The sequence below is a fragment of the Ictalurus furcatus genome, chromosome 11 (assembly GCF_023375685.1).
Source record: "Ictalurus furcatus strain D&B chromosome 11, Billie_1.0, whole genome shotgun sequence".
Lineage (NCBI taxonomy): Eukaryota > Metazoa > Chordata > Actinopteri > Siluriformes > Ictaluridae > Ictalurus > Ictalurus furcatus.
Genome location: NC_071265.1, coordinates 17,605,854 through 17,619,950, shown reverse-complemented (window position 1 = coordinate 17,619,950; position 14,097 = coordinate 17,605,854). Strand labels below are relative to the sequence as shown.

Sequence of the window (14,097 nt, the reverse complement as noted above, 5' to 3'; positions counted from 1 at the left end):
GTAAAGAGGGAGTCTCACGCGCCAGGAAAGCAACAGAGATCCCGAGAAAGAAATGATTTCACTAATGAAAACATATAGTGCACTACAATTTGGATCATTGAAACTTAAAAAAAAAAAAAAAAAAAAAAGTTAAAATGACACAGGCTACATTATAAAAACAAACAAACAACAACAAGAAGTATTGTGCTGTACTGACTAGACTAGATAAAGACACAGCATGAACAAGGTTAAAGAACATGGAGTGGTTTTATTATGGCGGATGAATAACGTTGGACTTGTGGTTATGCAGAGACTTCTGAAAGCATGCCAGTTCCCCACAGGTTTACAGGGTCACTCCAGACAAACAGTTCCTCTTTTACAAACCACATTTCTCTACTAGTTTTCTGAACCTAAATGATTGTTGTCGCAAATGACTTGGCTATTTACAATGTATACAGTTATGACATTATGTACAAAAAAAATTAATAATAATTGGTTTAAACAATTATCTGGGGGAAAATTACAAACAAGAAGGCTATATCCTATTATAATGGCCAGACATTAGGTAGACCATTCCCAAATTCTTTTTCACACAAAAGGTGACATGCTTTTACAACATTTAGAAACCCATTGCACATCTATTGCACATTGCAAGTTACATTAGATACCATACCTTTGATAGTAGACTATTTTAGTTTTGAATCAATAACAAGCATTGCATGAAATCTATGGACTGTTCAACAACTTGTGACCCAGGATTATTATCCTAACCCACTGTTTTGTGTAAAACAAACTGGACAAAAATCTAGTTCTACACTTCAATAAGTAATTCGAGCAGATCTGATGCATCAAAGGATATTTGTAGTATAACTTTGGCCAACATAGAAAAATCTCAAGGGTTTGAGATATAATTTGAGAACTACATGGTACAAATGTAATGCTCTCAAAATTCTCCAATACAATGACCAATAATGATCACTACTCGGGCAGGTAGTATAGTGTGTGTGGTAATCTATCTTAGATGTATTGCAGTTGAGAACATTTGTAAGTGGGACTGAGAGAGAGAACAAATACAAAAAAAAACCCCCAAAAAAACCCAACAACAAACAGTGTCACTATCATCCTCCCTCTTCACCAGTCAAAGTCAACAGTAAGTTGTTGAATAGTCCTGTTAGGGAGACACAGCACAACACAACACAGCCATCACAGTTACAGGCACATGAACCAGAGATGTGATGCAGACAGAGCACAATGGCTTCTGTTACCAACATCCTATTCCATACAGGGGCAAACATGAGGCACAGGTATAATTAATGGCTGGGCAATACTTCATTTCTTTCTCATCTGTTGCATCAAAGCAAGACAAAACACATGAAGAAAAAAATGTCAAATGTGCCCATTGGATTAAGCCATATTTTCCCAGTGGTCATTCAATTTTATGGCAAATTACCAATAATACAGTTACATTATAAAGACCAATCTATCCTCATAACATTTTTAAAATAAAATATAGATTAGCAAATGGGACCTGAAGTCCTCCAATCTTTTTATCGGAAAGAAAGCCATTGCATGGGCTTGGCAAATAAAGCCTTGACAAGCTGTCGTAAGTCTTAAGGGATGTAATTAAATGGAAATCTCCCACAGCAGGTTGGGAATAGCAGCGCAAAGAAACCTCAGAAATAGACAATCTTACTGTATGTGAATATAAGTAATACCTATCTAAAGAATTTTGTGGCACTTTTTACTGATCTAGATAACAAAACCCTATATGACCATTTAAAGACCCTTTCCCCCCCATTTTCTGTCAGTGACATATTTACATTGATGAAGATTGACAGAATACAGTGTTTAAGGCAAAATAAAAATATCAATGCAGAAACCATTTGGAATGATGCGAATTTTACAACTGATCCACTCAAATCAGTTTTGCCTGTAAACATGCATATATTGATATGCTTTGTGTTTTCTGGTAAAGGTGAGGGAAATTACTGGTCCACCACTGCTTATTTTGAGCAATTGCACATCCTCTAGTTTTATGCAGTTACATTCCTAGCCAAGCTTATCAAAGTTCATGCCTCATATTTTTACTACAGGGCCTAAGGTCAGATCTTCGGATGAAGGAGCACGCAACTTCACCTTTAGTTTCATTACCAGAAAAATACTGTTATGATATGCTTATGATAAGTTTCGGAAGAATAACGTTAAGATGTGCCACTGCCATTTGAAGTAGAAAGGAGCGCATAAAGAGGCAGATAATGTTATTGGATGGATAGTTTGTGTCTGGTAGTTACTTCATGGAGATGCCATTGTAAGCTATGAGAACGTAAGGCTATTTTACTGAGATAAAGCACCTATAAATATAAGACCACTGTATGGGAAAAGTCATTTTCCTAGAGGTGGGTGATGTTTGATAGCACCAAATAAATCCAAACATAATCTTACGCTTGTCTAGAGTTCTCTTTTAGCTCTTAATGCACATCTGTAGGGGCAGTTTCCTACTCTGAACACCTGGCTGGTACGGAGCAGGTCTGAACACTTGAGTATTTGGTTTTTGCATTTTGAGATATTTGCACCATATGCTACAAGAGAGCCTTTAACCAAGAGTACAGCAATATTAAATAATCATATGTGAATGCCTGAGATTACCCACCCCCTGAGCTGAGATTAGTTTCAAAGCCGAATAAAATCTAACTACAGTACTGTTACATAAAAAGAATACAGAATAGTTATGCTGTTTAGAGAGCTTACAGAAATAGCATTCGGCTACTGCAATCTGTATGAAAGGTCTCTATACTCTTTGCTATGTATGGTTGAAGTGCTGTTACTGACTTCCCCAGCATTGCCAGTAGTATGGCAATGAAGATTTTGAGATGAACACTGCCCCCTACAGGGGACAGGACGGCACACTTTGCAGGACTTTGAATTTTTATGGCATTCTACTTTGCCATTTTTTATGTTTTCATGTTTGCCAAAATGATATGGCAGAAAAAAAGAAAGTAAGACATCCAAGGTGTTTCTATGGTTCAAAGCAATCATAGGCTTTAGCATGCAGTTTAAATTTTGGGTAGGCGATCACTGAAATGTACGGCCAGGCAGACGTGCTTGATCAGCAGCAGCGCTGCCGCATACTCATCACTGCGAAGGTCTGCACATAGAGATGGCGCTCAATTGGATTGGATTTTCTCTGTTCAGAAGCTGTGAGGTGAATGCAAGTTGTGCATACTAGCAATTAGCAGTCAACACCTGCTTCCTTGAGTTGTACTGTGGGCAGCAGTGGAACAGTAAATGCTCATGAAAAGAAAAACATATACTGATTATGCTGTATGTAAACTGTATCGTGTATAGGATCTGCAGGTACAAGCGATATATATTTCTGTTTGTAAGAAAAGTACCTATTTGGTTGTGACTAAAAGTAGCTATTGGCTTTTATGACACGTTTTTATAACAAATATTCTTGCAATGTACATACATTATTATATAAACAGGAAAGCAAAACAAGGTGAGCCAACCAAGAAAAAAAAATGGCGTATGTTCTCTGTTAGAAGAATACAGACATTTTTAGTAATTTATGACATGAACGTATATTTCAGGAGTTTGCATTAGGACCTCGGTGTTTTGTCAGAACCACTGGAGAGATGAAAGAGATCAGTGAAGGCTCAGTATGTATTTGTGTTCATAGCGTGGGCAGTTTAGGCTCTGCCTCTTTTTCTGGCGATTCAATATAATTGGCTGCCTCCTGCAGTTTTAGCAGCATTGCCATCTGCAATAGAAAAGAAAAGACAGAGAGGACAGAGAGATCAGATGGGTGTATTAGACATTAACAATGCAGCACAGCACTACTGTGTTTTTGAACAGCATCTACTCTTAATAATATATGCTTGCATTAAAACTGTCACGCTATTCTGTGGTAGTGTTCCCCCCCCCCCCCATTTGCACAATTCCACTATAAATATCTACTTACTGAAACACATACTTCGTTCAAAATGTTATGTTTTTAGTAAAATTAGTATAACTAACCAGTGGGTCTGACTCCATCGAGCTGGGAGGTGTTTCTTTGTGGGGCCGTTCGTCTCCAACTTGACTAGGGCTGGCTGGCCCCGTGCTGGGTGGAGGCAGATGGAAGAGCTTGGCCTGGTCCTGCTGGGCAGACGGCCAAGGGAGAGAATCCCGCACCCACTCCACTGGGTCCTCCCACACTGCCTTCTGACCATGTGCCTGTGCCAGGAGAATGCTCGGATTACATATGTATATAATGATTCAAATATAGAAGAAATGTTCTAGAGCGGACCCAGATTGCCATTTTGAAAGCCTCAAAAAGCATTGAACAACAAGAAATGTTAGATTTCAGATATATCATACTTTCATAATTCCATATGTTGTGTTGAAATTTGTGTCAATAGATGCAATGTCTGTGTGTGTGCAATATCCCCCACTGTGTCAATTTTTGGCTGCACACAATGTTTACAGTTTATTATTATTTTCACTAGTTTAGAGTACATGTATGATTTTGGACTGCCTTTTGACTGTGTTCAATGTTTACACTTTGTTATTTTTGTACTAATCTTTGTAGGAGTGTGCAACTGTACAGTAGTACAAGAATTTCATTGTATATAGATGCTTACAGCACTCTTCATGCACACGACAATAAAACTTGAAACTTGAAGAGAGCACTGATATTCTCTGTGTAGACCCACTGTAAGTATTAGAGATGAATAAGAGAGAGCTGTATAGAGAGTATTAGATGCTACTGACATTATATTTGCTATCTGATAAGCTAGAGGTCATATGTGCCACTCATTATGCGCAATGATTGTTTGAAAAGCAAAACCGTACTGTTTTAAGGCTTATAGGACAGTCCCCAAGATATTTTCTTTGCCAGGTAAGACTGACATACCTTGATACCATCTTTGGCTCCCTCCTGCAGGTAAGGAATGATTGAGTGGTTCCACAGGTCAATGAACCAACAGCGAAACTCCTCAACTGTCACTGGACAGGACAGGAAAAAACATGGCCCTACAACCCGAACACAAAGACACAAAAACATGTATGTAATATGGAAATGATTTAGTAATTCATATTGTACAACCCCAATTCTAAAAATTTGGGATAGTATGAAAAAAAAATGCAAAATGACACAAACAAAAAGAGTCATTTGAAAATTCAATTCGCTCTGCACTATATTGAAAACACACTATTAACACATTATTTGATGTTTTACTTTGTGAATTTAATTTATTTTTGAAAATATACACATTTCAAATCTGATGACTGCAACACACTCTAAAAAAAGTTGGGACTATTTATAACTGTGTAACATCATCTTTTCTTTAATAATACTTATTATGCGTGTGGGTGGAATTTTCCCCCATTCATCCATTATGCATTTCTTCAGCTGCACAACTGTACAGGTCCTTTGTTGCCTTATGTTGAGCTTCATTATGCGCCACACATTCTCAATCGGAGACAGGTTAGAACTGCTCGGATGGTCGTTTTCCTCTTTGGCCCAGAGAACACGACTGTTATTTTGTCCAAAAACTATTTGAAATGTCGACTCGTCTGACCACAAAACATGATTCCACTGTGCTACTGTCCATCACAGATGAGACCGAGCCCAGAGTAGTCGGCAGCGCTTCTGCACAGTGTTGATGTACGGCTTCTGCTTTGCATAGTAAAGCGTTACCTTGCATCTGTGGATGTAGCGGCGAATGGTGTTGTGTGACAAACGTTTACCAAAGTATTCCCGAGCTCATGTCAGGATCTCCATTACAGACTCATGACTGTCATTAAGACAGTGACGTATGAGGGATCGGATCGGATATTGTGCACTGCAGAAGTTGAAATGCCCAAAAAACTACCGATTTGTCTTTGGGTCATGTTTTTCTCAAAGTGTTGGGTTATTCACTGATGCATCTGTTGGCAGATTGGCAAGCCTCGGCCCATCCTTGCTCTTGAAGGACTAGGCCTTTTCTGAAGGCTGCTTATATACTATGATTAGACGATTGCCTCACCTGTTTCATATCACCTTCTTATTTCAACTTACCATATCGTTATTAGTCCTAAATTGCCCCTGTTCCAACTTTTTTGGAACATGTTGCATGCATCAATTTCAAAATAAACGTTTACCTTCAAAAAACTATGATTTCTGAAGGTAAAATTTGATTTGAATAGGTAAAACATCAATTCAAACATCAAACATCAATCAGGTAAAAAAAAAAAAAAAAAAGCCAAAACATTTTACCTAAATTTGATTAGGTAAAACATCAAATACCTTGTCTTTCTATGGTTTTTTTTTTTTTTTTTACAAATCACTCCTTTTTGTTTTTATTAGCATTTTCCATACGGTCCCAACTTTTTCAGAATTGGGGTTGTATAGTAGAATGTCAAGTGTTACTGTGAAATGGTCCAAGCAAAGCCAAGTTTTGATTTCATTGTCTTTTAAGTTGAGCATTAGCCTATTAGCAACAGGCTTCTCGGATGCATGAAAAACTGCTTAAATTCTATCTTTCTAAAGCAATCGTGTTAAATTAGAAATTACTGGCCTGGTTTTTCAAAAGCTGTTCCTGTTAAAAAGCTCTCTTACCAATGAGGAAGTCAGAGGTGCTGTGCTTCTCCAGGAAAGTGTGGAGGTGGTACCAGAGCTTGGGCACCCAATCTAGCACCCGCAGGAGATCCTCATTTGTCAATCTTCTGGGGTCCTCCGCTTCCATTAGCTTCCTGTGCAGGTAGCGCACTAGAAAGCCGTTGGCTGGCTCCACGTTATTGGAGAACATAACCATCCTTCAAAGACAAAGTGAACAGAAACTTTACAGGGCGACTTTGATAAAAAATGCTACCTTGGCTAACCGTGAACAAAAGCTGCTTGCAGAATGATAAGCAGTGTTTGCCAATTCTTCCCCGTTAGCTTCATTTGTTATTAGCACCATTATTCTTTCTGATGAATAACCGCTTTATGTTAAACACAGTAATCAGGTCTCACACTAACAAAATCTAAATCGTTTTTTTTTTTTAGGGATTCAATTATTCGCCTTCTGTTTCTATAACTGAATTAGATATGATCCAGCGTTCACACCCACCTGAAGCTAAGGTGCAGGCTGTGGTTGGGGGTCATCTTCACTGGTTGATTTGTGGTCCCTATAATGTATGGACTAAGAAATGGATATTATAGATGTTAATAAATCCTTCATTTAAAAAAAAAAAAAATGGAAAAAAGATTAAGTAAATGAACTAAATTCACTCACCATTTGTGATATTTACATGTTAAAGCACCATTAACTAATTCACTGATGGATGCAGCATCATGTACATCATCAAGCACGAGAACAAGTGGGATTTCAGATGTACTAGTCTCCCGGTCAATCTGATTGGCCAGATTGGACAGGTAAAGTTGGAGATCCTGGAGATAAAAGAGAACTCGAATGAAGAACTACAGGAGGGCTCATCTTTTCAGGGAAGCAGACCCAATATTTAAATTGTAATAAAGGTAGATAATATATAGGGTGAGGCAAATGAAACGTTTTTTCTAGAGGAATCAAATGGAGATTATGTAGAAGAATTAAGCACTTTTATAAACCTATTTTCTATGCAAAATAAAAATAAAAAATTCAGCTTTTCATTTGACTCACCCTCATATTAATACATTTTGAACACCTGTCAATATACGCACACCCACTTTTTTTTCTTTGGTAAGCTGCAAATCCTATGTTTTACAAAATCAAAGTTCATTGGTTTTAGACTTGCTTTTATAGAAGAAACACACTGGTGTAATATCAGGAGGGAGTTCAATCAGTAGCTGACAATGGACGAAGTAAAAGAAAATATGCTAATATATGCATCTCTGCGTTACACTATAAAATTCCCAGATTTTCCAGGAAGCATGGGAACCCTGTTGTTTTGTCACATTTAATACGATGTTAAACAAAATATTTAAAAACTCGATTATTTATTCACGGCTAGTGTTCAACATTACATGAAAAAAAAACGACATTAAAAATATACTTTTACTACCCTTGCAATAAACACCTCTGAGAATCCAGACCTCAGTCTATCTGATCAGTGTGGTTTACCTTGCAGGTTTGACGGTGCATGTTGAAAGAGACTGCGATGGCAGGGGTGATCTCTCGTGCACTGCGCTCCACCAGGTATTCGGCGAGGCGGGAGGAGAGGTAAGTCTTCCCTGTGCCGCTGGGCCCTGACAGGATCAAGCGGCGGTGCTTCAGCAGCAGACTAATGTAGTGCTGTATCATAGGCTTCGGGATGAGCGTCTCAAACACCACGTTGTCCACGCACTTCTCCTTCAGACCTGCAGTGGAGATAGAGATGTGTGTATAATGGGATTGGGCAGTGTTATGACACAAGGCTCAGTGCTCCTCAGACACACTTAAAGCGCTATCTAGGGAAAGCTCAGATATGTCCCTGGCCTCGAACTAATTAAAGCAGCCTGTTAAATGAACAGCATCTAATTCATTTGCAATTAGTACAGTTTTACTTGGTTCTAATGCTGTGACAAGAAACTAATTCTCCTAGAAACTTTATACCTCAGGGGGGAAAAAAACCCCCCAAGCTATTTCATTTTCATTTTTTTGCATTAACAATAGTAAGAAACAGGTGACACCAACAGCTGAGTGAGTGAATGAGTTTAGCCATCTGATGTTTATCTCGATAGCAGCCTCACATGGTCTCTATAAACTGCTGAGTGCAGTCTGCCCTGAAAAGAACCTTTAATTTAAGGAGTCGGAGTGCATCACTGTCATATCTCTAATACAGGAGTGGAGGAGTTGAAAAGAGACATTGCAGCCAGACAGGACCTCCCCTATGATTGTCTGGGAAAGTCGCAAGATTCATTTTCCAAGAACGCGTTTCAGCATTCCTTCCTGGCGTTGAGTGTGATGAGTGTGTGCACCTTGAGCAGCTCTTCATGGTCAATGTGAGAAATCGAAACTATTTTATCAAACAAAGAAAGTAAATCTTTTATCCCCCAACCTGCTCGAGAAAGACTATTTTGAAAATAGCATTGCATTCTCTGTAATCAGAGTTACAGAGACTATAAATGTCAGAATGTGCTTGGTCTCTAAGATTGAATTATAAAATAATGTGAAGCCCTCAAAGTTTTTTTAAACCTCAAGCCAAGACAAGTTCAGTATGTTTCACGTTATAATGATCCACAACTACTTAAACACGTTCCCTTTCTTTTTTTTAAAAAAAAAATTTCATATTGAGGCTTAGGGTGGTTTCACATATGCAGCTTTTAGTCCATTTGAATCGAACCCTGCTGCGTTTTCCAGTGAGGAGCTCTCAGTATGGTTCCAATCAAACTCTATCGCGGTTTGATCGCAGTGAGAAAATGATTTGAAAAAAGACTAAAACAATGGATGCGATACACAAAATATTATTAACTAGTCATGTCTAGAATTATCTAGTAATGTATCGTGTGCGGCTCCGTGTACACCGTGCTTGGGGGGTTTTTATGATTTCTACGCTCAATTGGCAGAGGTTTGTTTACATTTTTTCCCTTTGGCATATTTCTAACAAATGAATTAAGGAGTTTTACACATGCATTTTCAGTCCTATATGCTCCTCAGCCCATGTTATTTGACTTTTTTTTTTTTCGTTTGTTTAATTATGTGCAGTGAGAAAACAAACCAAATCAAATAGCAAACAAACCAAAAGTATCAACTTCACTTTGATTAGGACTCAGTAACCAGAGAAAATAGGTGTGAAAGCACCTTTTAGAATTTGGGCAAAATTATGGGTGATGGTAGTATCAATGTAAAAGAAAGAAAGAAAAAGAAAGAAAGAAAGAAAAAAAAAACAGTGTAACCCTCTTAACCTGCCTTTACCCACTAACCTTTGAGAGCCACGTTAATGCAGGTGGAACTCTTGCTAAGGCAGCGTACTGGTGGAGTCTCGGGTGGCTGAGCTCCTAGCACTCTCTTCAGATGACTGAGGCTGTAGCTGTAAATGGAGTCCTGAGACAGGCCCAGGCTGGAGCTCGGGTCCACCACTGATAAGTAGTCCTGGACGAACATAAACATGGCGTTTGGGATGCAGAAGAGGTCAAAATGACTGCATTTTTCAAACAACAAATTATCCTAATGTTGTCATCTGCATAGCTTTAGAACACAAAATACATACTTAAGTGTTAACCGATGTGTTAACCAGGCTACATATTGAAGATACTTCACAATAGTAGTCAGCTGTGGCTGTAGCCCTGCAACTCACTTTAAAAGCTTGGCAGATGGCAGAGTCGAGCGTGCTCCAATCAGTCGGCCCACTGAGCTTGACCATGCCAATGAAGAATTCCAGTTGCTTAACCTCCTGTGTGAAAAGGTCAGTGGTGTAAACTCTGTAGTTAAACATCCTTATACGTTATGACTGGAAAGAGAATATTAAATCCAAGGTACTGTAGCGGTGAGACATACCTCATTAAAGACTTGCTGGTTGGGTATGCGCACTAGCACTCTGACAATGCTCTCATCCTTCTGCAGGGTCGAGGTAGGACTGTGAAATACATCTGCCAGAAAAAATAAGAAAAAAAACAAACAAAACAGCCATTCATTTCCAAACTAAAATAGTTTCTATGAATAATAATAATAACAACAACTAAATTGCATTAAATTGTATTCAAAATGTATGTATGTCTTAAAAATAGATACGTTTTATCTATTTGTATTCTAACAAAAGAACTTTTATAAACAACAATAATCATTCGTTCATTTCTTTTATCTTCATTAAGCGCTGGTCAGATCTGTGATGAATCTGGAGCCTGTTAGTGGATACTGGGCATGAGCAACGTGCAAATACAATTTGAATGGGATCCACCATGCACACACACACACACACACACACCTTCACATCGATCTAGTTTAGCCAATCCACCTACTGGGTATGTTTCAGGGAGGTGGGAGGAAACCAAAGGGAAACCCACACAGACATGGGAAGGACATGCATAACTCCACACGGACAGTAAACCAAACTCAGCATCGACCGTGGGATCCTGCTGTGTCGTGAGGCAGACATGCTACCTACTGCACCACAGCATTACTCAGTAGATTAGAAAGCCACATCCGATTGAGATGCCTGGAAAGTATTTTCTGTCTTGCTAAATATGGTGTGAACATCCTGTATGTTTCACCTCACCTGTGTTTAAGCTTTCAGTTGCTCCCATGCTAAAGGTTTTGCTAAGAGATGCCACAGATTGCCGTGGTGACAAGGTGCCCAATGAGCCCAGCCCAGACGACTGGGAAGTGGAGCTTGGAGGTCTGGAGACACCAGTCTTCAACTGGTCGTTTTCTGCCTTCAGATTTTCTACAGTCATCTGAATGAGAAGACAATTACAGAGAAATGTGATCTCTACTGTTATGCAACATCTATTGGTGTTCTTTATTTACTCGTGTATTACAAGCATTGTGTGTGTGTGTGTGTGTGTGTGTGTGTGTGTGTGTGCGCGCGCACTCTGACTTTCTTCACACACCTGCATCTTGCTCATGGCTTCCTGTAGCTGCTCCAGCTGGTGAGCAGAACTAAGGGCCTCCAGCCGGATATCTGTAAGTTTGCGTTCCTTTTCCCAGAGTTCAGAGCGCAGCTCAGACACCACCTTCTCTTCGGTTTCTGTGCCGTCGCTGCTATCGCCCAGTCTGAACCAAAAAAGCATTTTCTTTAAACCTTAATTGTTTGTAAATGTGGTCAACATTGCTAAATGAGGCCCAATAAAATAAAATAAAAAGTTTTGTTTAGAAGAATTGTTAAAACTGAATAATGACTAGTTATCTTGAGAAATCATCTCTTACACAGAGGAGGAGGCAGAAGTGGATGGATTTATAGAGAATGGTGTTTTTTCCACATCGTGATGGATTTTCAGGGACGAAGGAGTTGAGGACTCTGGGGTGGCAATTTCCTCAATATCCGAGTACGACTTGGAGCCCTTCTTATAGAAAGCCCTGTTAAAGGAACTTCTCAACTGCAGAAACAGAAAGGACAACATACAGATACATGTTAATACATGACTCCTGCATAGTCTAGTCACTGGTAAAATATATGGCGGTACAGAAAATATAAGAGCAAATAAATGAAGCACAACTCAATTGATGAAGCACAAAAAAAAAAACCTTCATGGAATGAGTAAGCATGTCTACTTATCATGATGGGATAAATGCCCTTATGCATAAGAAACGAAACACGGTGTTTCAGATCCAAATGTCTATATTCAAGAGTAAGACTTCATAAGCATGTCATAAGAGTCTCCTCACAAGGCAGAATCCAACTACAGCAGCTGTACAGGATGTAAACTGTAAATGCTGACAGTCGATGATCATCTAATATTATGTCCACATAATATATTATAATATCTAATCCATGATAAACAAACACCACAAGCTCACGTTTACATTTATATTTACCAATGAGCTCATGTGTTAAAGAATAGAATATTAAATAATAGTTTAATTTACTGTTAAAGCATGATATAAATGACCTGGTGATTGTACAGCTTTAGTCTTAGCACATTTTAGCCTTGATTTGTTTGATCTTCACAGATTTTTGATATAAAGAAAAATGCCATTAGAGTATGAGTCATTGGTGTTGAATGGTAAGGACTCATCAGAGAAACGAGGGTCAGGGGGGGAAAAAAAAAAGGTTGTTTCTTTTCTGATTAGGTGGGAATGGTGGGGTTTGGGAAAATCACTCACCTCATACACCTTAAAGGAGAGAAGGGGAAGGCATAGGAAAAAGATCAGACTCATACTTAATGTTGTTCCCAATGCACAATGCAATAGCACACAATAATACACATACAGAGAAAGCAAGTGTATGTGTGTGAGAGAGAAAGAGAGAGAGAGAGAACGAGAGAAACTGGTAAACATTAATATCATTGGTAACCTGAAATTGACAGGTTGAATTTTTTGGACTATTTCTGTTTTAAATAACAGTTAGAACTAGAAGACAAAGAAATATACAGATGGGTGACAATTTTAAGGAAAAAAACTAAAGGTTCGGTTATTTTGCTATTTAACTGCAATTTGTCCACAAAAGGTCACTGAAAAATCAGTAAAAAGTTATTCTGACTGATCACTTTCGTCATGTGATGAAAGGATTTCTATCCTGATGGGAGTTCTCTATTCCAGGATTACAATGCTCATATCCACAGGGTACGTGGGTTCACTGAATGGTCAATGATGCCGTATGGAAATTATACAAATCATATGCTACTAACTCTTGCAGTCACTAGATCTCAAAACATGGACGATCTTTCAGAAGAACAGTATTGAATATACATAATACAGAACGTCCAGTATTGCAGCTCTTCTGGTAGCTCATGGCAGCCCAACACCTAAGATAATGTATATTGGTTTTTCCTTTAATTTGTCACCTGATGAGAATTTGATTGCTTTCTGAAATAGTCTTCGAGATCAACGTGATTAATTCATCACTGATGTAAAAGGAGGCGCTGAACAAAGACCATGTGTATTGATACCGTATTCAAACGGTGCTTCACTATTTCAGCTACATTTTCTAGTTTCAGTTTGAAAAAGCGAAAAATTCAGTTTGCAGAGGCTATGGAGAAGTACAAGCAAACACACTTCTTTTTAATATTGTTAAATAAAAATGTCAACTCTGCAACACTGGCTCTTACTGAGAAAGTCAAGGTTGAACAATAGGGAGGACACATAAGTAATAGAGTTAAAAAGCCAGTAATTCTTTCATTTCACTACTGATTGAGCTAAGAAACTGGTGGTATTTTCAGACCTATCATGGTGTAACGAACGTACATTTTTGTGTATTTTAGAAGAATTGAAATTCGTGTACAGATAAACCAATAAACAAATGGAAAGAGCTATTACTTTAGTGTGCCCATCATTATCACAGATATGGCCAAGAAAACCTGCTGTGGTTAGAAAAAAGTTGGCCTGACTGTCCTCTGTCCAAAAGTACATTGTTATCTTACCCAGCTTTTCTTCTTCTTTTTCTTGGCATCCTGTTCCTTCAGGCTACCCAAGCTGGAATGGCTGGTGATACTGTTCATGCTGGCAATGCTCTCAGATGAGTTCTGCCTGTTAATCTGTAGTTCTGAAGAGAGACAGAAGCAATGACAAAGGGTAGAGAGTGAGCTCGTTGTTTTTGGTA

General features: G+C 38.6%; 1 protein-coding gene across 8 annotated transcripts in view; it reads right to left on the bottom strand.

Annotated features, from left to right (window-relative positions):
• Positions 1 to 245: 245 nt before the first annotated feature.
• Positions 246 to 14,097, bottom strand: part of nav1b (neuron navigator 1b) — a 104,968-nt gene continuing 91,116 nt past the window's right edge. For all 8 annotated transcript variants that reach the window (XM_053636533.1, XM_053636532.1, XM_053636531.1 and 5 more), the window contains 14 exons: positions 13,919 to 14,040; positions 11,766 to 11,935; positions 11,450 to 11,612; positions 11,116 to 11,293; positions 10,398 to 10,489; positions 10,198 to 10,293; positions 9,824 to 9,992; positions 8,043 to 8,278; positions 7,218 to 7,372; positions 7,053 to 7,124; positions 6,560 to 6,756; positions 4,874 to 4,992; positions 3,997 to 4,194; positions 246 to 3,739 (listed from right to left, as the gene is read on the bottom strand). In XM_053636533.1, coding sequence (XP_053492508.1) covers positions 3,653 to 3,739; positions 3,997 to 4,194; positions 4,874 to 4,992; positions 6,560 to 6,756; positions 7,053 to 7,124; positions 7,218 to 7,372; positions 8,043 to 8,278; positions 9,824 to 9,992; positions 10,198 to 10,293; positions 10,398 to 10,489; positions 11,116 to 11,293; positions 11,450 to 11,612; positions 11,766 to 11,935; positions 13,919 to 14,040 — 2,054 coding nt within the window. In that variant the 3' untranslated portion in view covers positions 246 to 3,652. The remainder of the gene's footprint in view (positions 3,740 to 3,996; positions 4,195 to 4,873; positions 4,993 to 6,559; positions 6,757 to 7,052; positions 7,125 to 7,217; positions 7,373 to 8,042; positions 8,279 to 9,823; positions 9,993 to 10,197; positions 10,294 to 10,397; positions 10,490 to 11,115; positions 11,294 to 11,449; positions 11,613 to 11,765; positions 11,936 to 13,918; positions 14,041 to 14,097) is intronic.